A 26788-nucleotide genomic window follows, 5' to 3' on the forward strand; every position below is an offset into this window, starting at 1 on the left:
CTCTACAATTTTGAATTGGAATAGAATGTAAGCATTGAGCAATTACTAGATCATCAGTTGCTGCCAGATGCTTGGTGCTGTGAGATGAATAACACTTACCTTCCACAGACATCGTCTTCGTCGATACAGTGGCAAAGATCGAGCATTGTGCAGACTCTGTGAGGCATCTCCTGCGACCTCTGCATCTTCTAGTCCTCAGCTTCCTGCAGTGCATTGCAGCTGGGATTGAGCAAATCCTTAGGCACTGTTTTGTGCCTTTGGCCCCGCCCAATCCCGCACAGATGACCCTGCTTGCCCCTGTTTTTCTAACTGGCCCGATCTTTACTTGTGGGCCACTAGCATATTGAGTCTGATGCATATTAAGGACACATCATCAACAGCAGCCATTTTAGAATGTGCCGCACAACAGTTTGAACTGTCTCTTCACTGGTGGCCATCTTAGGAGACAAAGAACCAAGGAAAAGTCCTATAGAAAGCATGTAAGGCTGCGTTCATTTAGCTGTCATTTTGAATGTCTGGTATCGCAGACACCGGGGATACATAGTGCACATTGTCTGTCAGGGTGACAGGCACACCTTTGGGTGCCAAATTACTGTCTCTTAACTGGTGACCATCTTTATATCTGGCCCTGCTCTCTACTGGCCCTATCTCTCACACAACATCAATAACCTCCCAGTGGCCATTTAAAACTATAATACTAAAAGCAGCACACTGTATCTACTCTGGCAGCTATGTTACATGGAGGCAGTTTTCTTACGTACATTTTAGCTACAGGATAATTCATCTGGCAACAACGATAGCCAGAACGGCAGTGTGTTTGATTGCCATAATTATTTATTTAAAAAATATATATATATTATTGTCATGGATAAAGTTATGACACCACCTCCATTTCTATCAGTGCCTGCCACATTCCCAGTCTGTTGGAAATAATGGCATGAATCGTTTGATTCCTATTTGGAAGCCATTGATGATGATACCTTCACATCTGAGAAGAAAAAAGTGTTATTTACTTATAACCTTTGTTCTGAGGGCAGAAGAATTCTCAAAACACTTCCCTTGTAAATTGTGATGGTACGCGTAGGCCCAGAGGAAGACTGAGACAATAAAATAGTGAATGAGTATGCTTCCATTATATATACTTTGCACAAGAGACTCAACCCTAGGAAAAGCGTGGTTCTAGAACATCATAAGTTCCTTCAACCCTCTCAAGAACCAGGAAAACCCATCAATGACTTTTTAGCAGTTTTACGTACTTTAGCTGTAAAATGCAAATATCGTGTTGTAAAAGATGCAATTATAAGAGACTAGTTGATTGAAAAAAACAATCGCAAAATTCATGAAAGTTTATTATGCACGGAAGGGCCCAGTTTAGAAACTGCATTAACTATTGCTAGGAGTATAGAGCATTCAGAACATTGTATGAAAGATCTTAGTATGAGTGCGATGATGCATAAAATCAAGTCCATTACCAGGCAGGTAGGGAAAAGGATCCGCAAACCTTCGATGGACAAATCCCATTTCACTAGTAATGGTGGCAGTGTTAAAGTGCAAAGTGATAATGCAGATATGCTATGTTTTAGGTGTGGGAGAAGATTACATGTAAACTTGTATAAGAATTGACCTGCTGTCAACCAGACGTGCTGAGTTTGGAAAAAGGGTTATTTTGTAAGGGCATGCAAATCATATAAAACTTTTGCAATACTCCTGTGGTAAAGTCCTTTGAGGAAGTCACATCTGATGATGACGAAATCGTAATATTAATTTTATCTGAACAAAACAAGAATTAAATTGCCTACCAAGTAGTGCCTATGCACGAGGATAAGAAGAGGAAATTTCCATTGTGTGAGATTACAATGAATCGTTCCACGGTGAAGGTTGTGGTGAATTCTAGCTCGCCATTCACTTTGATTGGCGAATCAGAATTTGCCTAATTGAATATTCCCTGTCTTTAGGAGTCACTTATAAAGCTTTTTACATATGGTGGAAAAAGGATGGAGGTGATATGTAGCCAAAGAGGGGTCCAGCCTGTTAGAGTGGAATGTGCAAGAGGATCTGGCCATAATTCTTGATCCAAATCATCCTGAGCTGATTTTATCCAGACAGCGCCTTTTGGAGTCGAGTAACGAGAAAATAAGCAATGTGGTCGACAGTAAGTAGAGTATTAGGTACCCTGAGGTTTTTACTTATTCCTTTAGGAGTTTGAAGGGTTTCAAACATTGTCTAATTTTGAAAGAGAATGCCATGCTGAGGGTACTCAAGGTGTGGTGTGTGCCCATCAATTTGAGGGAGGGGCTTAAGTTAGGATCGAAAAAACTCTGTGATCTAGGTATCATTGAAACCATCAAAATTTTGGAATGGTTGGCCCCACCTGTGTTGGCAGGCAAACCTGACAAGTTCCTACGTTTGTGTCTATTTGCGTGGCCTTAGTTCCAACACCGTGCAAGCCTCTCCCTAATATCAATGAGTTATTGTCCACCTGAAAGGGAGCGGCCGTCTTTACCACACTTGAAATGTCGGGAACGTACCAGCAGATAGTTATGTGATGAGTTGAGGCATCTGCTTTCTTTTGCGACACCTGAGGGGGCATTCCGTTATAAACGTGGGCCACTTGGACAAGCCTTTGCATCCTCAGTTTTTCAAAGAATGATAAACAATTTACTTGCGAGGATGCATGGAGTGACATGTTTCCAGGATGATGTGTTGATTTATGGGAGAACTGGATGTGAACATGATGAAAGGCTATTGGGACTTTTGGAAATCTTCAGATGTTCAGGTTTGACTTTGAAAAAAGGTAAGTGCAGGTTTTGCTATGAAGGGGTGGATTATTTGAGACATCATGCGTCTAGCAAAGGTGTTGAACCTAAAATGAAAATTCTTAAAGCTACTGAGCAGGCTCCTGCACCCAGCAATTAGGGTCAGCTCAGGTCCTTTTTAGGACTGATTGAGTACAACAGAAAATTTGTGAAGAATTTTCCATCCAAAACAGCAGGTTTGTGTGATCTGTGGGAATAAAATGCATAGTACATGTGGAACGAGGAGTGTGACACAGTGTTTGAGTCAATTAAGAAAGATTATGTCAGCCAAACTAACCAATCATTCAGTCAATCAATTATGGATTTGTAAAGTGCGACTACTCACTCCTGAGGGTCTCAAGGCGCTGGGGGCAGGAGAGGTGAGGGGAAGCTGAGGATCAGTCGAAGAGCCAAGTCTTGAGGTCCTTCCTGAATTGTGACAGGGTGGGGGACTGTCTGAGGTGGATGGGGACCCTTTAACCTTTCAACACTCATGATAAATGCATCATCACAAGTGATGCTTGCAACCATAGTTTGGGTGCAGTCCTGATGGAAAAGAGAGAAAATGGCAAGGAACAAATCAATGTATTTGCTCCAAGGGCATTTTGCGAAGCAGAAACCCCTTGTTCCACCACCGAGAAAGAGCCTCTTGGTTTATGGTGCGGTGTGCAGTACATTAGGAATTTTATTTGGGGGAGACAATTCATCCTACACAGTGTGACCATAAGCCATTGGTAGAATTGTTTAGTACTCTAAGTGGAGGGAGGAAAAACCCATTGTATTGCGAAATGGCAGTACCGCATGCAAGAATACCAGTACAAGTTGCAGTATGTGCCAAAGGTCTGAAATTTTGCTGCTGACTGCCTCTCTAGATTACCTGTAGTTGAAAGTGAAGGAGGGGAGAGAAAAAGATGATGATGATGTGGAATTTGTATGTGCTGTGAGCATGGTCACCTCTGAAGTGTTGTCGGAAGGAGAGTGGCTTGCAGCTGCCTCCAAAGACAAGGTGTTGCAAGAAGTGATTAAATGTACCACAGACAAATGGCCCAATGCACGTGATATGACTGAGGATTTGGTTCCGTATTGGAGGTCTGCCAATGAGTTATACATCATTAATAGCATTTTATTGAGATGTGAACGTTTGGTGGTTCATATGGAGATGAGATTGAAAGTTTTGGAGTTCGCACATGAAGGACATGTGGGCATGCGTGCAATGAAGCACCATGTGAGAACTTTTTGTGACATGGAATGAACAAAGCAGTTGAACATTGCGAGAGGGAATGTAGTGCATGTATCTTAAGCGACAAGTCGCATGTCACCATTCCATCTCCTATCACTCCTGTAGTCAACAGTGGAGCACCTTGCTACAAGTTGGTGTTCGATGTGACTTGCCCTTTTAGGGTTTTGGGCAGTTCGCCTAAGTATGCCTTGGTATTTGTTGACTACATGTCTAAGTGGACAGAAATATAATTTGGCACGAGAGTTAATTCAAAGACAACCATTGTTTTTAGTTTTTTTAAAGAAACTTTCATTAGAGAGGGCTTTCCAGAAAAATGAGTGACTTATAATGGTAGCCAATTAATATCCAGCGAGATGAGTAATTTCTTAACATCCAATGGTATCAAACATATTAGGATGTCATTGTACCATCCCTGCAGCAACAGACTTGTTGAAAGAGTATATCCTGTAGTGAAGGACAAACTTCACTTAGTCCTGGTTAATGGCATAGACTGGGAGAAAGCTGTAAAACATATTGTGAGCCATGAGAACTACTCCATATGTTAGCACTGGGGTATTTCCTTTCTCCTTGTAGAGAGGCAGAGGAGCTGGTATGCGTTTGAATAGGGAATGGAGGAACAGAAAGAATTTGGATGGTGAGAAAGTGAATGCTGTTCTGGATCTGTGAAGATGTGGAAGATGTGTGAAAGAGAAGTATGCTTCCAAAGCGAGCCAAGGTAAAGAGTCTAGGGTCCAAGCTGGTGACATTATGAGGATACTAATTCCCAGGCATGTTCATAAGGGTCAGTCAAGATTTTCATCACAACATTTCGTGAAGGAAGTGAGGGCTGTCATGATTTTGGAGAATGGAAATGTCTGGAACAAGAGACAAGTGGTGGTAGTACCCAAGCCAAAGCTCATGTTCCACGCTGTTTGTAGGAAGCTGGCTCTCTATATGGTGCACTAAAAAGAAATACACCCTGCAGAGATTCCAGTGGATCCCCAGTTGGCTTGCAGAGGCTAAGTAGATAGGAGTAATGCTCTATTTTGTGGTAGTGTGCGCAAGCAATTAGGCTTATCAGAGGGTAGTGCTAATCATTTGTACTCACAGAGGCAATAAATGAGAGACACACTCAATGAGTAAATCCGAGACCAATTTAGAAAAATTACACATCTTTTTTTTATTCATACTTCAAACCCAAGACCTTTGTTATAAGATAAGTACGTTTTCAAGCATAAATACTAATTGTTTTCAAAAATTGACACAGTGCAATTTCAGAGTTCTTCAATGTTAACCTACAGGAGGAAAACTTAGTCAGCAAACAAGCTCTTATTGACGACTCACTGGACCAATCTTGTAGACTTAAGGTAAGTACTGGACAAGGGTCAGGACCACACCAACAGGTCGTTCCGGGCAGCACTGGGGCGACCAGTTGCAGAGGGGCAGTACACGTTTGGTGCCCAATGTATTTCAATGGGGACTGGTCTCCATGGATTATCGCTGCAAGTTCCAGTTGGGGGGCCAGTCTGCGGCAAACAACAAGTAAGTTACAAACGTGCGGTGCTCAGGGACGTAGCTGCACCTTTGGTCCTTTTCTGCAAGGCCCAGGGGCAACTGATCCAGGGTGATGTCTTTGGCATCGGGTTTCCTAATCCAGGAGCACTCATGTCTGGGGGGTCCTATGGTCTGAGGCTGAAGGTGTTGTCTGGGAGTCCAGGAGGGGTGAAATCACAGTGGACTTGAGCTCAGGAGAGCTGGGGGACGTAGTTGACACCAAGGGTCCACTTCAACTCAGGCCAGTGGCAGCAGGTGTACGGGTTGCTTTAGGTGTCTGGTTTCTCTCACCAAATAGGCTGGGGGAGAGGGTGCCTGAGTGCTGAGGCTGCAGGCAACTTCAGGTGGTCCAAGAGGAGTGAAACCACAATGGACTCGGACTATGGACAGCTGGGGGACCTTACTGGCATCAGAGGTCCACTCCCACTCACGTCAGTGACTGCGGGTGGAGTGCTGTCTTCAGTTGTCCGTTCTTTGCGGTTCTGGACGCTGCGGAGTCCTTTTCTTGGAGTTGGTTGAAGAGCAGGTTTGCTGCTCACGGGAGACTTGAGTCTTTTTCAAAGGCAGGCATTCATCCCAGGATTCTGGAGGTTCAGCTGCAGGATGAGGCATCTTTTGGCGCAGAATCCATCGAGGAGTGCAGACTGGCCGGCGGGTCTGGAACCATGTCAGCTGCTGCTGCTGCTTCTTCTCCTCTTCTGTGGGTTTGTCTCTTTTTTGTCCTTTTCTTCTTAGGTCATCAGGATCTGATTTCTAGGGTTCAGGAATGCCACCTAAATACTCAATATAGGGGTGCTACAGGGAGTGCCAGGTGGTAGCCAATGGGCTGATCACCTTTAAGGTGACTACACTCTTTCTATGACCTCTTCTGCTGGGAAGTGGACATAACCCTTACCCTAGTGGCCTAATTCACTCAAAACAAATATGGAGGAATTTAAAAAGTCAGCTCGCCTACCCTAGGGGTGGGACTGGCATGAAGTGAACACACCTCCTAATCTGCCCAATTTTCCTGCCAGTCTGCCACCAAATGTGGGGTCAGGACAGCAGGGTCAGTCACCTCCACCATCTGGAGAGACCTGGGTCGCATTATAAGGGCGGCTAGGCCTTCGAAACTTCCCTCCCTGGAAAGTCCATTCTGCCGGGGTGAGATGCTAACACCCCTGCCCAGTGCAAGCTTTTGTCTCTGCCCTCGAGAGCGTTGGTGTAAAGAAATGGCTCCCTGTTGCAGTTACCCCCCACTTTTTGCCTGATACTGATGCTGACTTGACTGAGAAGTGTGCTGGGACCCTGCTAACCAGGCCCCAGCACCAGTGTTCTTTCACCTAAAATGTACCATTGTCTCCACAATTGGCACAACCCTGGCACCCAGGTAAGTCCCTTGTAACTGGTACCCCTAGTACCAAGGGCCCTGATGCCAGGGAAGGTCTCTAAGGGCTGCAGCATGACTTATGCCACCCTAGGGACCCCTCACTCAGCACAGACACACTGCTTGCTAGCTTGTGTGTGCTGGTGGGGAGAAAATGACTAAGTCGACATGGCACTCCCCTCAGGGTGCTATGCCAACCTCACACTGCCTGTGGCATAGGTAAGTCACCCCTCTAGCAGGCCTTACAGCCCTAAGGCAGGGTGCACTATACCACAGGTGAGGGCATAGGTGCATGAGCACTATGCCCCTACAGTGTCTAAGCAAAACCTTAGACATTGTAAGTGCAGGGTAGCCATAAGAGTATATGGTCTGGGAGTCTGTCATAAACGAACTCCACAGCTCCATAATGGCTACACTGAATACTGGGAAGTTTAGTATCAAACTTCTCAGAATAATAAACCCACACTGATGCCGGTGTTGGATTTATTAAAAAATGCAAACAGAGGGCATCTTAGAGATGCCCCCTGTATTTTACCCAATTGTTCAGTGCAGGACTGACTGGTCTGTGCCAGCCTGCTGCTGAGAGACGAGTTTCTGACCCCATGTGGTGAGGGCCTTTGTGCTCTCTGAGGACAGAAACAAAAGCTTGCTCTGGGTGGAGGTGCTTCACACCTCCCCCCTGCAGGAACTGTAACACCTAGCAGTGAGCCTCAAAGGCTCAGGCTTCGTGTTACAATGCCCCAGGGCACTCCAGCTAGTGGAGATGCCCGCCCCCTGGACACAGCCCCCACTTTTGGCGGCAAGTCCAGGAGAGATAATGAGAAAAACAAGGAGGAGTCACTGGCCAGTCAGGACAGCCCCTAAGGTGTCCTGAGCTGAGGTGACTCTGACTTTTAGAAATCCTCCATTTTGCAGATGGAGGATTCCCTCAATAGGATTAGGGATGTGCCCCCCTCCCCTCAGGGAGGAGGCACAAAGAGGGTGTAGCCACCCTCAGGGCTAGTAGCCATTGGCTACTGCCCTCCCAGACCTAAACACACCCCTAAATTCAGTATTTAGGGGCTCCCCAGAACCTAGGAAACTAGATTCCTGCAACCTAAGAAGAAGAGGACTGCTAAGCTGAAAAACCTTGCAGAGAAGACGGAGACACCAACTGTTTGGCCCCAGCTCTACCAGCCTGTCTCCCCACTTCTAAAGACACTGCTCCAGCAACGCTTTCCACAGGGACCAGCGACCTCTGAAGCCTCAGAGGACTGCCCTGCATGTAGAAGGACCAAGAACTCCTGAGGACAGCGGCTCTGTTCACCAAAGACTGCAACTTTGCAACAAAGAAGCAACTTTGAAACAACTTGTGTTTCCCGCCGGAAGCGTGACACTTGGCACTCTGCACCCGACGCCCCCGGCTTGACTTGTGGAGAACAAGCACTTCAGGGAGGACTCCCCGGCGACTGCGAGACCGTGAGTAGCCAGAGTTGACCCCCCTGAGCCCCCACAGCGACGCCTGCAGAGGGAATCCCGAGGCTCCCCCTGACCGCGACTGCCTGCTTCAAAGACCCGACACCTGGTAAAGGCACTGCATCCGCAGCCCCCAGGACCTGAAGGATCCGACCTCCAGTGCAGGAGTGACCCCCAGGTGGCCCTCTCCCTTGTCCAGGTAGTGGCTACCCCGAGGAGCCCCCTCCCTTGCCTGCCTGCATCGCTGAAGAGACCCCTTGGTCTCCCATTGCTTTCTATTACAAACCTGATGCTTGTTTGCACACTGCACCCGGCCGCCTCCGTGCCGCTGAGGGTGTACTTTCTGTGTGGACTTGTGTCCCCCCGGTGCCCTACAAAACCCCCCTGGTCTGCCCTCCGAAGACGCGGGTACTTACCTGCTGGCAGACTGGAACCGGGGCACCCCCTTCTCCATTGAAGCCTATGCATTTTGGGCACCACTTTGACCTCTGCACCTGACCGGCCCTGAGCGGCTGGTGTGGTAACTTTGCGGTTGCTCTGAACCCCCAACGGTGGGCTACCTTGGACCCAAACTTGAACCCCGTAGGTGGTTTACTTACCTGCAAAAACTAACAAACTCTTACTCCCCCCAGGAACTGTTAAAAATTGCAGTGTCTTGTTTTAAAATAGCTATATGTGATTTATGTGAAAACTGTATATGCTATTTTGCTAATTCAAAGTTCCTAAAGTACCTACCTGCAATACCTTTCATTTGAAGTATTACATGTAAATCTTGAACCTGATGTTCTTAAAATAAACTAACAAAATATATTTTTCTATACAAAAACCTATTGGCCTGGAATTGTCTCTGAGTGTGTGTTCTTCATTTATTGCCTGTGTGTGTACAACAAATGCTTAACACTACTCCTTTGATAAGCATACTGCTCGACCACACTAGAGCATTAGTATTATCTCTTTTTGCCACTATCTTACCTCTAAGGGGAACCCTTGGACTCTGTGCATACTATTCCTTACTTTGAAATAGTGCATACAGAGCCAACTTCCTACAGTTGGCTTTCACCTTGGGAGGCCAGAAACGTAGCTAAGGTGGCTGAACTGGTCAGGACCAGCCAGATAACACTCTAGTAGCTGTTATGTTTTCAGGGGGCACCTCTGAGGTGCCCTCTGGGTACATTTATTAATAAATCCCTCACTGGAATCAGTGAGAGTTTATTATTCTGAGATGTTTATACCAAACATCCCTGGATTCAGAGAAGCCATCACGTAGCTGGGAAACTCATGTTGACCAGTGTCCAGCACATACATTTAAATGGCTTCCCTGTTCACTTACTATGTCTGAGAATCGACAAAGACATAGCAGGGGCATATCTGTTTGTGCAGATATGCCCTCACATGAAATATAATGCACCCTACCTTAGGGCTGTTAGGCCTGCTAGAGGGGGGTCACTTACATATTCGATATGCATTGTTAGGGGATATGTCACACAGGCTATGTGCTGTGTCGTGTTTTCGCTTTTATCTGCACCAAGACCTGCAGCCTTCAATGGCAGCCTGTCGTGCTCTTTATGAGGGGTCCCTTAGAGGAGCACAGTTCGTGCCACAACCATTAGGGGGACCCCCTTAGTGCCTTAGGTACCAGGGGTACCATTTACTAGGAACTTCCAGAGGAAGCTAAAGATTTTGCCAATTGGAGAAACAACTGTGCAGTTTTAGTGGAAAGAACTCTGGCACTGGGGTCCTGGTTAGCAGGAACCCAGTCCACTTTCAGTCAAAATTACCCAAGATACCAGGCAAAAAGTGGGTGCTAACCTTGCCAAAAAGGGTGCTTTCCTACACTGTCTTCCTAATTCAAAGCCAAACAGTTTGTGCCTCAGAAATTCAATAATGATGTGATGTAGATGCTTTATTTAAATGTTCTCTTTCAAATATCCACATTTCATCAAATTTCCTGCATTAGAGAAATTACATGTATGTTATTGTAATTTTTAAGTTTAATTTTGTGTAAAATGTTTGAGTTCCATTTCATGTAACTTTTTAATGTACAAGTTGCGCTAAAATCGTTGGTTTGTTGGGGATTGGCCTGCCATTTTTCCAGTGCTGAGGACATGGGAATTAGAATGTGTCTGGAGTTTGGAATGGAAGCATTGTGAAATTATGAGATTGACAGTTGCTGCCAGATGCTCAGTGCTGAGAGATAAATAAAACCTACCTTCCACCGACATTGTCTTTGCTTTTTCAACCTGGAAGTAGAACGCTGACATATTGAGGGGACACGTTCAGTCAGTTGACTGTTTAAGCGCCTGAGCCAGTGGCGTAACAAAACTTTCATGGCTGGATTGACTTAGGAGCTCTCAGGCCAGGGTACTCTGCTGAGGGGGGCCTCGGAGCTCAGGCCCAAGCACTGCATAGGCTACCAGGGGCCTTTGTTACGCCACTGAGCGCCTCGGCTGCCCAAGTGAAACAATTCACTTTAAAGTTTAAAGAGAGTGTAACTCAATAGATAAAGAAGAAACCTGCTTAAGCTCCACATAGAAAGATCTGGAACTGTGAAGATGGTTACACACAGTAGCGGAACAGTTAAAATAAACGTAGTGTAATACAGTCACTGTAGGCTTTTATCACCTCGTCTTCTGTTAATAACAGTCACCCTAGTTTTGTTAGTCTCTGAATCTCCCTGCCAGCTTTTTTAGATGTGAGGAAGGGAGTGCACTTTGTGATGTTTTTGCTTGCTAAGTCATCTCTCTGCATAGAGACTACTGGTATGTTCACTACCCTTCCTTCCATATTAAAAGCGCTTGCTATTGTGCAGGCTAGGAGGCAGAGCTTCTTTTGCATAGCAAAGAAAGGAAGCACCGACAAACCAATTAGGCAGGTTGGAGCTTTTCTAAATTTAACTGAAGCCACACATCGTCCGTACTATATTGTCTGATGCACCTGCATTCCTCCCACGAATCAATCTGAAGATACTAATTTAATTTTAGCCTCCAATTTTAAATTCCAGTATGTTTTAACATTTTCAATTGTACATTTAGCTACTTTATTTATATAAACTTTATTAACCTGTTAGTATTATTCAATTTTCTAATTTGTTGCGGACCCCCAGTGGTCACCGGACCACAGTGTGGGAAACCCTGTTCTAAAGTAAGGAATCTACGTCTAGATCCTGTCTGTACCAGATAATGCAGTACCAAAGGTAAGTAACTTGTTCAACTATATGCCGTACCACCCTCAAAGGCACTTGGCTTTGCACACTTGAGGTCGACTTGGCTGAAGGGCCTGCCCAACCCCTTGTGGATGGCCAACGCCCTGCTGCACACGCCATATGGCTGTGCCTGTGCCCAGACCACCATGTGTGGCCAAACACCTGCAGCGCACGGTCCTGTTTTTGTTTTTGTTTATTTAAATTATTTTCTCGCTCTTGCTGGACTCTCTGGAGCCAGTGTATCCCCTTGTGAGACTTTCTCAGGAGCACAGGGGGGTCCCATTAGCTCCTGTGGGATCTAGCCACCCATAAACAAAAATATGTTTTTTTTTTCAACTTTGACCAAGGAGGCTGGGGTCTTATGTGTGAGGCCCTCATGGACCTCCTCTACATGGGCCAGGATATCCATACCCCCTTTAAACCTCAACTATTTTTTATTTTCAACCCTGCAGCATTTCTCTTTGTGTTGTAACAGTGAGAGCGAATGCTCTTGAGGAAATCACTGAATCTTCGTTTGGCAATAGGAACAAAGGTATTCATGGTTAATCAGACCACTCCATTATCTGAAGTTGCGTGCCTCATGGAATCTCGTAGAACACTCGCATATCCAAACCTTCAGATATCTATGAATTTTAAACCTTAATCTCTCAAAAACTACTGAGCCTACTTACACCAAGGCACAAAAAAGCACACTTTCTGGCTAAAGATCTAGCTTTCTACCAACTTTTGTGTAATTCCGTTTCCCGCTGTCTAAAATTCCCTAATGCATGGAGAAATTACATTTGAGACACTTTTTCGCCCTCCCCCCTGTTCTTGGGCCCTGCTTGATGGATCCCTCCAAAACTTTCCAGGAAGGAGCTGAGGTGGATGTGGATGACACTGTTTTTTTAAAGATTCCTCAATTGGCACCAGAGTTATTAACAAACTAATGTAGGAAGTTGGCTATTTATATAGTGGACCAAAATGAGGTACACTGTGCAAAGAGTCTAATCAATCCCTCTCAGAGAGGCACAAAGGACATCCCAAATGCTCTATTTATAGGTCGTGTGTGTAGGAAAGTAGCACTTTCCTGGCACTCCCCCACTTTTTGCCTGGTCTCAGTGTGTTTAGACTAGTACACTGGGATCCTGCTAACCAGGACCCCAGTGTCAGTGCTCTCTCCCCTAAATTTAGTTGTATGGTAACTTTTACACCTCACAATTGGCATACTGGTGCACCCATGTAAGTCCCTAGTATATGGTACTTAAGTACCCAGGGCATTGGTACACCAGGGGTCCCCCATGGGTTGCAGCATGTATTGTGCCACCCACGAGGGCCCATGCAGACTGTGACTACAGGTCTGCCATTGCAGCCTGTGTGAAATGGTGCATGCACCTTTCACTCCAGATTTAAGGGTTTGTCTTATATCATGGTCACTGCACTCTGACCCTGTAAGTCACACCTAAGGTAGGCCTTTCAGCCCTAGGGGAGGGTGCATGGGCAGCTTTGCATTAGCAGAGGTGCCCCTACAAACGCCAGACTCCAATTCCTGGGCTTTGTAAGTGCGGAGAAGCCATTTTAAGGTGTGTAGTGGACACTGGTCAACATGAGTTGTCCAACTACATAATGGTTTCACTTAACATAGGCAGGTTTGGTATCAAACATGTTGGACTTGTGCAACTAAACCGGTTTCAGTGCTAGTTGCATGATACTATGTACTCTGGGGGTCCCCTATGGGATCCCCCAAAATCCGCCTGTACAGCCTTGCAGGGTCTGCATGCCAGTCCATGCTGGTGCCAACCCCAGACACTGTTATGTCCTCCTACTGCTGAGCCTAACTCTGGTAGGGGAAGGCAGAACCAAGTATTTCCTGTAAGATAGAGGTGTGACCACCTGTGCTTTTGAAATAGGTAACTCTGGGGTGGGGTGCCACTGAGCACCACCAGACTGCTTAGAAGGGCACATTTGGTGCCATCCTTTCATGAACCGGTTTGCACAAATGCAGGAATTCACGTTCTAAGGCGAAATCACACAAAGGACAGGGAAGTGACCAGCCCCCCTGTCCAGCTCCTCCCCTAGGAAGGTGCACAGAGTTCTGCCAGGTGGCCATTTGATTTTGCCATCTTGGAAATAAGATGAGCAGAGGCCTCTGGGAGCATCTGACTAGTTAGTTCAGCTGGGAGATGTCCCTGACACACCTCCTCCCTCCCCCTCTCCAATAGGTGGGTCACTGCAGTAAGTATCCATGCCCCATCCTGGGTTACTTAAGGGCTCCCCTGCTGGTAGGACCCTAGATTCATCTGCACAGCTTCGAGAATTGTCTGAAAGACACTTCTGCTGGCTGGACACCATAACCACGGGGCTCTCACTGCAGTTCCTCCAGAGTCACTGGGATTCTGCCTGCACTTAGGAAGGCAAGAAGGAATCTCCCTTGGAGTGAAGAAATCACTCCCCTGCATCCGCAGGCATCTCAGCAATGACCGTCTTGTGGATCCTGCTGACCTACGGACTGTTCGAGGCTCTACAACAACGGTGGTGGTTCTGGGGGTCTCCAGGGGTCTGACCTATTTTCCTTGCAACTGGGAAGTCTGTGGTCCCTCGCTGGAGCCGCTTGGCTGGAACCCCAGTGCACTGCATCTGTTTGTCGTTGTCAAGGCTTGATGGCTCTTCAGTCCGAAGACATCCCAGCTCCAAAAAGCCCTAGCCTCCAGCACTTTTCAGCTCCAAGAAAGACTTTCTCTCTGCAACTCCTGCGACGGGCATCTCTCTTTGCTATGCTCTTGTGGCCTCCCTGTGACCCCCTGTGCCTGCTGCCACAGGGTCCTGCTGTGGGGGCTCCATTGATTCCTGCTGACTCCTGCGTGCTGAGGGCTGTCCCTGACCTACCTGCCAAGGTTGGGTCATCTGGACCTTGCTGGTCCCCACAAATCCTGCAAACTCCGTGCAACGCTTTTCTGCATTTTCCAAGACTTGTTGGTGGTCTTGCCGATTTCTCTGCAATCGACAACCAGCGTAGGACAGCTCGTATACTACTCCTGGGATCTTCCTGCATCACATGGACTCCACAGCTGCACTTCTTTGTCCACCGTCCTACAGGAAAGCATCTTCGAGATGAGTGGGCATTGCCCTCCTGCAAAGTCTGGGTACCTCCGGGTGATCTGAATTCTCTCCCCTCTTACCTTAGGTCCCCTTCTTCCAGAATCCATACCTGGGTTTCACCGACCTGGTCCATGGGTCACGACAGCAGCTGAACAACCGAGGTCCCCATTGACCAGCAAGAGGTTCAGACAGGACTTCACCTGTATGCACCTGGGCTCCCTGCTGTAGGTACTCCACTATTCTGGGTATCCACGGGTGGGGGAACTATCTAACCTCTCTTGTCCTGACAGATTTCCTCGGGGGCCCCTGGGAACGGTCTTAAAACACGAAAACTCCAATTGCGACTTCCTGTATTAGCCTATGGACACTGACCTGAGATTACTACTCTACTTACCTTTGAGGTTTTAGTACTTCCTAAGTCCTAAGGGTCCTTGGGTGGTAGTTTGGGTTGGGAGTGATTTCGCTTTCTATTTTTTTAGTGTATGGTTTGCCTCCGCCCCCCATAGGGGCCCATGTTATTTTATGCCTTTACTTACCTATTGCTAATATATTTTTGTATGTCCATATCTCTGGTTAGGAGATATACCAAAGTTAGTTCTAGAGTGTGTGTTACAATAAATGTAACATATTTTTTTCTAACACAGTTTGAGAAGTTTACACTATTGACATTTTTGGGTGCGGTAATGTTATCCTATGGGGGAAAAACATTTACTGCATTTGGACCCTTCACAGGGACTTACGAGACTGTTTTCCAGGACATAAGATGAGTATGGGACAGGGTTCAAATTCACACCAACAGGTCACCTCAGGAGGTTCTGGTGCAGGGGTGTATTACGGCGTTGGGTGTCCCATTCACTTCAATGAGGAACTGTCTGGTCAGAAAATTGCTGCAGGAATGGACTGGAAGGTCAGTCCAGGGAAACCCACAAGGGGGTTTACCCTTGGGGCCCTAAGGCATGTGGGGACACTTCTCCTCAGTCTGTGGGGCTTGGGTGCAGTGGAGTCTTCTGGTGTCGGGTCCAGTGCTGGAGTTCCTGGCAGTTGCAGGGAGATCTGCAGAAACAGTCTGCAGACGTGGACTGGGGATCCAGTCCAACCAAGACAACAAGTTTGCGCGGATCTCAGGAGGCTGGGAGATGTAGGGACACCCTTCATTCTCTTCTCATTGGTCCACGGTGGGCAGTAGCAGAGGTGTTCTGAGGCATTGGGTTTCTGTCTCCTGGTCACTTGCTGTTGCTGGAGGAGGTCTGCAGAAACAGGCTGCAGATGCCAGCTTCAAGTACACAGTGCATGAACTCAGGGTGGGCTTTGTCTCTGGAGGGCCTGGGGACCACGCTGACACCGTTAGCCCACTTCTGCTCGAGCACAGTGGTGGTGTCCAACGTCCGGTTTCTGGTGGACCCAGGCCTCTCAGTTCTTTCTTGGGTGCCTGTGGATTGCAGGGAGCAGCTCCTCTACTCCAAGGGAGTTCCTCTTGATGATTTGCACAGCCCTAGCAGCTCTCCCTGTTTCTTGGAGGCTGCCGCGGCACGACAGGTCAGTTGCTCCTTGAGGGTCAGGTGCAGCAGGCAGGGTCGGCAGCTTTAGCACCAAGTCAGTTGTGCTCCTCGGTTCTCGGGTTCAGCAGGCTTCTTCTCCACTCCTTCTTTTGTGTCCATCGAAGATCTGAGGTTCTGGTATAAGGGTGTCCCCTAAATAATCAATTTAGGGGGCGTTAAAGGGAGTGAAGGCTAGTGGGCTACATACCCTTGGGGTCAGTACACCCCCTAGATGACCACTTTCTGTGAGAAGTGGGCATTACTCTGTCCAGGGCTCCTACATTCCATCACACACAAGATGGTGGAATTTCTTCAGGCTGTCCACCCTAGGGATGTGCTCAGCCTAGAAATGCGACATGCCTCCTGCATCGCTAATTTTTTCTGCCTGTCCAGGTGCCAGATGGGCCCTGGGGCAGGGGGGTTGGCAACTTCCTCTGAGAAAGGCCAGATCTGCATATCAAAGCCAGTGGGCTTCTTTGAAGCTCTCTGCCTTGGAATACAGGTCATTGTGTGGGGAGGGGTTTTCCACACTCCAGCCCAGACAGGCTTTTGTTTCTGACTTCCAGATAGCAAAGGCTCTCACCCTGGGGGAGTCAGATTCTCATCTGTTAGTGGCAGACTGGCCAGAACTGGTCAGTGATCTCACCAGCGGTTGGTACATTTTCAGGGGACACCTCTAAGGTGCCCTCTGGGAGCATGCATTAATAAAGCCATCGCCATAATCAGTGAAGATTTATTAATACAAGATGTTGTATACCAAATATCCCTAGTTTCAGTGAAGCCATTATATAACTGGGAAACTCGTATTGACCAGTGTCCAGGACATGTATTTAAAATGGCTTCTCTGCACACTTACTATGTCTAAGAATCGACAAATACATAGCAGGGGCATATCTGCTCTTGCAGATATGCCCACACATGCAATAAAATGCACCCTGCCTTAGGGCTGTAAGGCCTGCTCCAGGGGTGACTTACAAATATTACAGGCAGTGTTTTAGGGGACATGGCACACACTCTGTGTGCCATGTTGTGTTTTCACTTTCTGGGAGCCCCTTGTCACGCAGCCTATAATGGCAGTCTGCATAAGGTTGGTGCTGGGTCCCTTAGAGTGGCAATGGTTATACTGCAGCTTCTAGGGGCCCTCTTCAGTACCCATGCCATAGATACCAGTGGTACCATTTACTAGGGACTGACAGAGGTGTTAAAGGGCCTGGTCACTTGGGGATCAAATTACCAGGTGTCTTGTTTTGGGGAAGGAACACTGGCATTGGGGACTTTGTTAGCAGAAACACTGAGCACTTCAGTCAAAGTTGCATAAAAAAACAGGCAAAAAGTGGCTGGGGTACTGCAACCAGAATCCAGCTTCCTACAACTAAAAACTCAATTTCCTATTGAAACGGGGACCTGGCTTTGTCAAAAGACTAAACTAGACCTGTTGCTTTGAGAATGTATGGTCTGTAAATGGCGTGCCTTATAGTTGGAATGTTTTATGAAATTGCATGATCATGTGAACTAGCAAGTTGAAATTCTAATTGTGAAATCTTTCCTTTGGGGCAGGTGTGTCTGTGCCTTTACAGCTCGGTTTACCTGATGTAATACCTCCCCAATATGGATGTTTGAAAGAAGTGAGCACACATACCGTAAGGGCCAGGCTACGACTTTTATACCATTTCTCCGATCTCATGTACTCATCTTGGAGGTTGCTTAATCTTAGCCCCAATAACCAGGTATGACCTCGTAATTGTTATTCAAAATGTCAAAATGAACATGCAGTAATTTCCTTTAAACTCTTCCATACAGCTTCATTGTTGGCAATTGTAGGTTTGCATAAACCACCATGAAAGTGTAAATGCTAAAACTGTTTTTTTACAAATGTATTGTTTGCACATTATCCATGATGCACTCCGTTGTGCTCTTTTTAATCCAATCATATATGGTATCATATTGTGAGATTTTCCTTGATTGGATACATATTTAAGATTTTAAAACGTTAGAAAATGCTGTCTGCTATTGGCATGCTTTCTTTGATTTAATGCTTTTTAATGTGAAAAATATGCTTTAAAAAGTAATCTCGAGATCCAGTCTGTGTGCGGACTATTCTGTGGTTTATGAGTTCAGAGTTAATACCGATGACAGAAACTTGGAGTTACAGGTAGGTGACATTTCCTCTTCTAGGATTGCAAGCCTTGATAGGCATGCTATGTAAGAATATAGTGAAGGCTGGATTTCACTGGGAAGTCCCTGCTTCATGGAGAGTGCTTGAGAGATGCATTCATTGTCATCCTGCTTGTGCTCTAGTGTGACCTTTCTGTCCGTATCAGTATACCTATCTTATTCCTACATTTGCCACCTCCTCAGATTACTGCCGCCTGCTAGGGGCGTATGAGGATATGCTACCACTCTGATCTGATTATGCTGACGAAGTACCTGGATTATTTGTTTTAGGGCAGGCAGAAAAGGCCTCAAATCATTTCAGGGATCATACGTTGCACGTGTTAATTTTCTTCTTAGAAAGTTTAAAATATAATAACTACTGTTTATTCATCTAGGATGTTGTGTATATGGCCCTACGTTTGTCTAGTGAAGGGATTTCCAGAAGTATCTCTTGATAAGGTACTTTCTTTAATGTGGTTGTTACAAAAGTCATTGGTTTTCTTGTTCAGTCTCTGAGGCTCTCCATGCTCGGGTTACTTTGGTGAAGTCTGGCATGAACGTCTGCGCAGCAGGAGGTTATGCATCTGTCTTGTTAGAGTTGGTAGGGTGTAGTTTGTTTCCAAAAGTTCCAATTGTCCAACATTTCCTAAGACTTTCATTTAGAAAACTCCAGTTTGTCCTTCTATGACGTAGTGGAGGGGGGTTATTTTAATAATACTTAACCTGCTGTCATATTAGACCCACTGTACCTGTACAGCCTGTTATCTTTGAAATGTGCTTTTCAAGTTGTTATTCCCTGGTATGGTAATATTTTTGTTGGAAGGTAATTCTACCTATTGTTCCACCATCGTCTTTATCAAACATTACATGGATGTTGGCACCTTGATCGTAAAATGAGTCCCTGAAGTCCGAATGGCCTATTCACAAGGGCCATGCTTCGTGCCAGCCTTTTTTTTATTTTTGTTATGCGGTTTTATTAAGATGACAAGTCTGACAAATGAGCACTTGATGGTACTTTCGGAACCCACTCACCACTGTTTGGAGGGAGGCCACATTGTTTTCCACCTGCCTCTTGATGGCGTGAATGATTAGGCCCAGAGGAAAAGACCACAGAATGAGGAGACTGTAATAATTTGGAAAATGGATAACTAGAGTAATAATTTCAATTCACCAACATGCAAGACGTTGCATAGTTGACATTAGTGTACCCTTTGATCCCTGATGAAATTACGTAATTGACTTAATGACCCACACTTACATTTAGGGAAAGTGAAAGGTGTGAAACATGGGGTGCAAAAGAGCAAGTCATGGGCAGCAGCGGCTACCCCAACAGCTGTCTGTGGACTCGAACAATCGAGCGGCCAATAGACTGAAGGAAATCAAGGCATTGTAGACTAGAGCCACTGGAGGAACTAGAAGCAGAACACACGGCTTGTCTGAGAGTGGCCATGAATCTAGCAGGGAATGTCACCTGCAGACATCAGACGAAGATACCGGAGTGACTGCCTCCGGGCGGCCTGCAATGTACTTCAGGGTCAAAGTCATGTTTCAAGCCTGTTGAGCAAAAAAATCGAAGTGGAATCTGATTGTGTTAATTTGCCACTTGTTTCTGCATTGGGCTTTCTGAAGGCATTCTCCAGTGACGTGCTCTTATGTAAATAAACACAGACTTTATTTTTCAATCGCTTCCAGTAGCATTGCAGGTGATTTGGTGTTGTGATAAACGATTCACCAGTGGTCTGACACGTGTAATTATGTAAACTGAGTGTAGGCCCTCTCTGGTGGTGCTAAGTCAGCCTTCGTGTAATCCCTTCTGATTATAGCGCTGTCTGATAATAGTCAAGCTCCCACCTGTGTTCATTAAAGCCGCTGTATACCATTCTTGCTGCTCTGCTTGTAGAATGGCCTTTCAGAAGGTACCTTTAGCATGTGTGTCACACAATGTGAGGCTCAGATGCTTCACTTGGTACCTTGAGGCGATGTGATCAGACCTTCTATTCAGCATTTCTTAACACAGTGCAATTGTATTCCAATATTATTAATGCAGAATATTTCTTCTTGTCTTATACTTGCAGAACAGTACTTCTCATTATAATGCAGGGACATGGGGGATTGTGCAAGGACATCTGAGGCCTTTATTAGCACCAAGAGTGTACACACTCCCAATGGTGCGCTCCATCGGAAAGACCATGGTACAAGGAAAGAACTATGGCCCTCAGATAACTGTGAAAAGAATATCCACAAGGTTGGTGTTTCAAGTCCTCATTGCCATTTCACACATATTGTACAGTGCCTACCCAGAAAGTGACATTTTTTAATTTGAAGAAAAATATAAATACAACTTCTAATGTCTGTTTGTTTTGTTTTCCTTTTTGAAGAGGCCGGAAATGTAAGCCTATTTTTGTACAAATAGCAAGGCAAGTCGTGAAGCTAAACGCATCGGACCTTCGACTGCCTTCACGTGCTTGGAAAGTGAAATTGGTCGGAGAAGGAGCAGATGATGCCGGTGGAGTCTTTGATGACACCATCACAGAGATGTGCCAGGTACTCATGAAGAAAGAGCTATAACTGTCTATTTATACTTTACCACTAAATCAACGTTGATTTCTTTTTTCCTGAGTTCTCTGTTTTCTCTTTAGTCCTGTGAAGAGATCTTGATGCAAGGCAGGTGAATTAGGATTGAGCATACTTATTATCTCAAAGTGCTAATCTTTTGCTAGTCTCCGTGGTCTTTCATGTTAGAGCATTAATGAGCAAAACCTTTTTGAACATCATTTTATTAGAAAAAAGTGCCAGCAGCCAATTATATAGCTTAATCGTTCAGTAGCACCCCACTGTAAAAAAGAAACCATTCATATTTGTGACCCAAAGCACTGTTCTTACCCACTGAAAACTACCCCAAAAAACCCCTCTAAAAAAATTATATATATATTTGGCAGCAATACTAAAAAAACACAAACCGTTAGTTAACTTTTAGATAACATCAGAGGATACACAATGTCCTCTGTTAAGCCAATTTCACATGACCCCATTAAGCATAGAGGTAACCAAAGAGTCAGTCCAAGAGTTATTCAAACAATCTCAGGGCTCTCCATTCCCGTGGACATCTCAATTCCCTATTTTCAGTAGCCATCAAAGGAAGCAAGGGAAGCATGACTGGTATAAACTTGTCCTTATGGTCAGTGGGATTGGCTACGACTTTCTCCCTCGCATGCATTACATCTCATAAAACATTCTATAGTTTGACATTCCCACCTGTTACGTCATTCCAGTTCACATAGAAAAAAAAAATCAGTGGCCTGTCACTTGGTCCTGGGGTGAAAACAGAAATTGTTGGTATAGTCGCTATATTTGAAATTATTTCCACTAATTTCAGTATGTGTCCTTGGTACCACTGGTACCTTTTACAAGGGACTTACCTGTGTGCCAGGGGTGTGCCAATTGTGGAAACAATGGTAAATTTTTAGTGAAAGAACACTGGTGCTAGGGCCTGGTTATCAGGGTCCCAGCACACTTCTCAGTCAAGTCAGCATCAATATCAGGCAAAAAGTGGGGGGTAACTGCAACAGAGAGCCATTTTCCTACAAGGGGACATTCTGTCCTTTGCGGAAGTGGACATATTTGGGTGTGGCATGGCATTTCAGAACATAGAAGAATGCCTGGTGTCTTCTCATGCCTTAGTTTTACGATTTCCAGTTTGCACTAGATGTGCTGTATGTCTTGTGTGCTCCACCAGCCGAGTTAACCTTGGCTACAAGAGGTCAGCGGCTCGTGCCGCTTTGTAGGGGCGGGCGGCACGTGCGGGAATTAACTAAGCAAAACAAAAAAACTCTTAGCTTTATTGCCGCCAGAGCCACCACCACGTCTCTGCTGCAGGCACAGGCTTCCACCCTGCTCTGCAGCCAATCAGCATGACATCAGCATTTGGAATGGCCAGAGCACCCACCCAGGGTGCTCCCAGGCAGACTGGGAGCCTGTACATGCTCTTTCCAGCACGGCAACACAGTGCCGGGTTGGAGAGACTCTATTGCGCATGTGTGTTTGGCCAGACCGAGACGGCTGACCAAGCATACATGCGCACTGAGGCGGAGTGCTAGGAACTCCCCCTTCATCCTTGCCCGTGGCCATGCCCCTTTTACTATGGGGGGTGACGCTCCTCTGCCATAGTGGAGGAGCCGCACCTGGCCTGCACATCTTGTGGGTTTTGGGAGACAGTGGAGTTCTTAGGGTCAGTGTTATATTGTTGTTTAGTGAAGGCTTTTGATGAGGAATGGTGCTGCACTGAGTATACTCTTCACTGGGTTAAGGTGGTTCTCGAGATCACTGATCAGCAGGGCATTTCATTGAGATGGGAAATGAACAGGGCCTGGATGGATAAACGTAGCTCTTCCAGTAGGAAGAACGTAGCTCTTTAAATAATTCTTTAAAAATGAGATGAGCCCACAATGGTGGGACAGTTGTACCAAAAACAACAAACGTCATAAAGAGAGTTAAAAAAAAAATTAGATCTGCAGTTTGAATCTGCTCAGTTAGATGTTTGCCTACTAATGTAATTTGAGAACTCTGTTCTGTATATTTTCATCGGCATCTGGATCAAATGTATTTAGCTGATATAGAAGCAGGAGCATCACAGCAGTTATGTTAGATTTAGAGGAAATGACATACCGTCTCATAGATGACGCCTGTTTGGAGGACCTGCAGGCAATGGTCAGAGCACTAGTGGGGGTGGAACATCACTGGTGCCCTGAAAGGACCCCCTAGAACATGAGACGTGTCATTGCGACACCCTGTATCTGAGAGACTGTGGAAGCACAGGCTTGACCCTCTTATGCTGGGCCAGACTGGGGGACTCTCTCGCCACGTGAAAAAGCCTACGGGACGGATTGCTACTTGTGCCCTGCACTGAGGGGTCAATCCACTCCATTGGTCACTAGACGTGGGGCGGACTGCTGTGGGTTTCGGCAGCTTCAGGATCTGTGCTGGCTTTGGGGAAACTCAGACCGAAATCTCAGGGGGGCGCCCCAGGTGGCTCTGGCGCCTGCCTGCCAGCTGACTAACAATGATGATGGGGAGAGCTTGACGCCTACCACTATGCAGGGTACCCTGAACAGGATCCTAGGGGCGATTGGGGATACCAAACTGACTCTGAACCAGGAGATTGGAAAGGTCTCCGCCAAACTAAGCCACTTACGAACAGACCATCAGAAACTGGTTGATAGGGTTAAAGCTACTGAAACAACCCTGGAGGAGCTGCAGCCCACGCACCGAGCCCTACATGTCCAGTTTACCCACCTCTCTGAACAGGTTCAGGAACTAGAGCGCCGCACTGAGGATGCGGAGGGCTGCAGTCGGCGCAATAATATATGAATCGTTAGAATGCCGGAGGGCGTTGAGGAACCTGATGCAGTGGCCGACCTGGAGACCTGGTTGGGCACACTTATGGGTGAGAGACCCCTCAAACCATTCTTTGCACTATAAAGAGCACACCGAGCCCCGACTCGCAGACCGGAGCCGGGGAGGCCACCCCAACCAATAGTGGCGAAACTGCTGCACTACCGAGACCTGCTTTTGCAGAAAGCCCGCAAGGCGGGCCCATTCCAGGTAGAAGGCAGCCGCGCCACCTTATTTCCAGACTTCACATTAACGGTCCAATTTCTGCGAGCCGCCTTCTTGGGAGTGAAACGGGCCCTACGAGAGAAGGGACTCCGGTACTCTCTGCTGTTCCCCTCTGCGCTGTAGATTATCTTAGATGGCACTACCCACTTTTTTCAGGACCCTGATGGAGCATGGGCTTTGCTCGAGTCATACCATGCAGGCACAATCGGCGCCAAACACGTGAAATGCAAACCAATTTGACAGCATGGCAAGAGAAGACACTCACAAGATTCCACAGGCGGCCAATGGGTGACAAAACCCACAAACCAGCAAGCTCACCAGGGGAAAAGGGTGGCGCGGCAGGCGGTGGCTTCCCTGATAGAGGCGAGAAGTTTAGACGACGGCCTGAGACTTTGGACAGGGGAGACTCCTCCGATGTAGACTCGGCGGCCAGTGTGATGGAGGAGCTCCCCCACGTGACACCTCAGACGTCGGAAGACATTGTCTGAATCAACGGGGCCCTACCCACTTTCAGCCCTGTTGGTCTCATAAACCTGCAATATGGGCAGGCTGGAGCCCAGGTAGGTCATTCTTATGCTCCTGAGGCCGGCCCCCGGATCAATCAGCAGATAATCCAGTTGGATGATGATGCAAAATGTTTCTATAATGGTTACTGTGGTTTGGGCGGTCAGCAGTTGCTTGTCTGCTCTTGGGATGGGGAGTTGGGGGTTGTTTGTATTGCTTGTTTTAGCCCATGGTCACTTAGAAATCTGTGATTTGCTATTGAAGTGTTCTGTGGGGAACTGTGAAGGGGGGAGGTACATGTTCCCTGATAATTCTCTTAGATGGTATAGCAGCGCCATACCCTTTTTCTAAAATAATGTCTTGGAATGTCCGGGCCATGGGTTCGAATGCAAAGCGAAACAAGATACTTTCATATTTGAAACGTAGGGAGATTCATATTGCGATGTTTCAGGAATCTCACCTCAACAAGGTGGAAACAGACCACCTTTGAAGGAGTTGGCAAGGGCAATTGTTTGCAACTCTATACTCAGCATATGCAAGGGGAGCGGCAATATGGGTAAGAGCGGGTGTGCCCTTTGAGGCCACTACCATTGACACAGATAAGGAGGGCCGTTATGTTTTAGTAGAGGGACTACTTTATGGTAGACCGCTGGTCCTGGGTAGTGTTTACGCCCTGAACTAGGACCAGCTCCAGTTTCTACACTCATTATCTGCCCAGCTAGCGCGCTTTATTAATGTTCCATTTCTACTTGTAGGTGACTTTAATGGAGTGTTAAGTCCCGATCTAGACCGTTCAACCGCACCACTTCGAGGGGCAGCAACTATTAGAGTGGCAACGGGTATGTCGACCTGGATCTCCCATTGGGAAGTAGTAGATATCTGCCGCCTTCAGAACTCTCTTGGTAGAGACTACTCATATTACTCACACCTATCGCGTGCACACTAGAATAGACAGAATCCTCTGTTCGGCCTCTCTTAGTGGTACGGCTACACACTCAGAATACTTAGGCCGGACTATATCCGATCATAGCCCGCTGTTGATCCACCTGACCACGATGGAGACTCGCCAAGCCATTCCGACTTGGCGCCTGCATCCTGCAGCATTGGAGGATGACGTCTATGGCACAGTGCTACTCCAGAGGTTGACAGAATACTTCACGTTGAACCCAGGGTCGGCGTCCAATAGAGGAATCAAATGGGAGGCCCTAAAAGTGGTAGTGCGGGGTCATTGCCTCGGACAGACAGTGGGTATCAGACGAGAGCTTGAGCTGGACATATCGCGCTTAGAGGACGAATTACACAGACATGATAAAGACCTTGATGGCACCCCAGAAACACAAACGACACTACTGGAGCTCAGGGAGAAATATCGGACATCGTTAGAACGTCTTAGGTGTCACGACCACAAGACATATATGGCCAAAGTGCATGAGGAAGATGGAAAGGCGGGGAGCCTTCTGGCATGGTTGGTTCACCCGGAGGCTGGATGGACACCAGTTAATCGCCTGGTGACTAGGGAGGGTGACACTATCTATGCACCTACCCAGATCATTGCTGAGTTCACAGCTTATTATAAATCCTTGTACGGTCCCTTCCTAGCAGACTCATCTGACAAGAGGGAGAGCTTCTTGTCCGAACTGCCTCGGAGTGTCCTCACTGATGTGCATAGCGAGGCGTTGGGCACGTGAATAATAGTCGGAGAGATCAAGGCAGCTATTAAAACATTGGCAACGCTTAAGACCCTGAGTGCTGATGTCTTACCCCCAGAGTTCTATAAATTGGGCTGTGATGTCCTGACTCCAAAGCTGATGGAGATGTACTCCGAAGCCTAGGAGACCATGTTGTTGCCGGCCACGACCAGGGAGGCCATATCGATCCCCTTGCCCAAATCTAAGCATGCTGATAGGAGGGTCACTGATTTCAGGCCCTTGTCCATGCTTAACACTGATTTTAAAATCCTCAGTAAGGCATTTGCCGCGAGATTGCTACCCCATATAAATAACCTCATACACGAGGACCAGAATGGGTTTATTCCATCCTGTAACACCTCCAATAACCTCCGTAAGCTGTACTCCTTGCTTTATGATGATTTTCATCCTCCTGACCCTATGGCAATGATTGTGTCGGTGGCTCTTGAAAAAACCTTCGACACAGTGAGCTGGGAATTTCTTGAGGCTAGTATGTCTAGGATGGGTATGGACGATGCCTGGGGTGAATGGGTTAGGTTGCTTTACGCGAACCCTACTGCTCGCATCAAGACAGGACGGACGATTTCCTGTAGCTATAACATACACAGAGGAACCTGAC

General features: G+C 46.7%; 1 protein-coding gene across 12 annotated transcripts in view; it reads left to right on the forward strand.

Moving 5' to 3' along the window:
* The window catches only part of HERC1 (HECT and RLD domain containing E3 ubiquitin protein ligase family member 1), a 1155039-nt gene that overhangs the window by 1070594 nt on the left and 57657 nt on the right, over positions 1 to 26788 (forward strand). For all 12 annotated transcript variants that reach the window (XM_069222059.1, XM_069222062.1, XM_069222061.1 and 9 more), the window contains exons 71-73: positions 17765 to 17934; positions 20437 to 20606; positions 20740 to 20905. In XM_069222059.1, coding sequence (XP_069078160.1) covers positions 17765 to 17934; positions 20437 to 20606; positions 20740 to 20905 — 506 coding nt within the window. The remainder of the gene's footprint in view (positions 1 to 17764; positions 17935 to 20436; positions 20607 to 20739; positions 20906 to 26788) is intronic.

The sequence above is a fragment of the Pleurodeles waltl genome, chromosome 3_1 (assembly GCF_031143425.1).
Source record: "Pleurodeles waltl isolate 20211129_DDA chromosome 3_1, aPleWal1.hap1.20221129, whole genome shotgun sequence".
NCBI classification, from domain to species: domain Eukaryota; kingdom Metazoa; phylum Chordata; class Amphibia; order Caudata; family Salamandridae; genus Pleurodeles; species Pleurodeles waltl.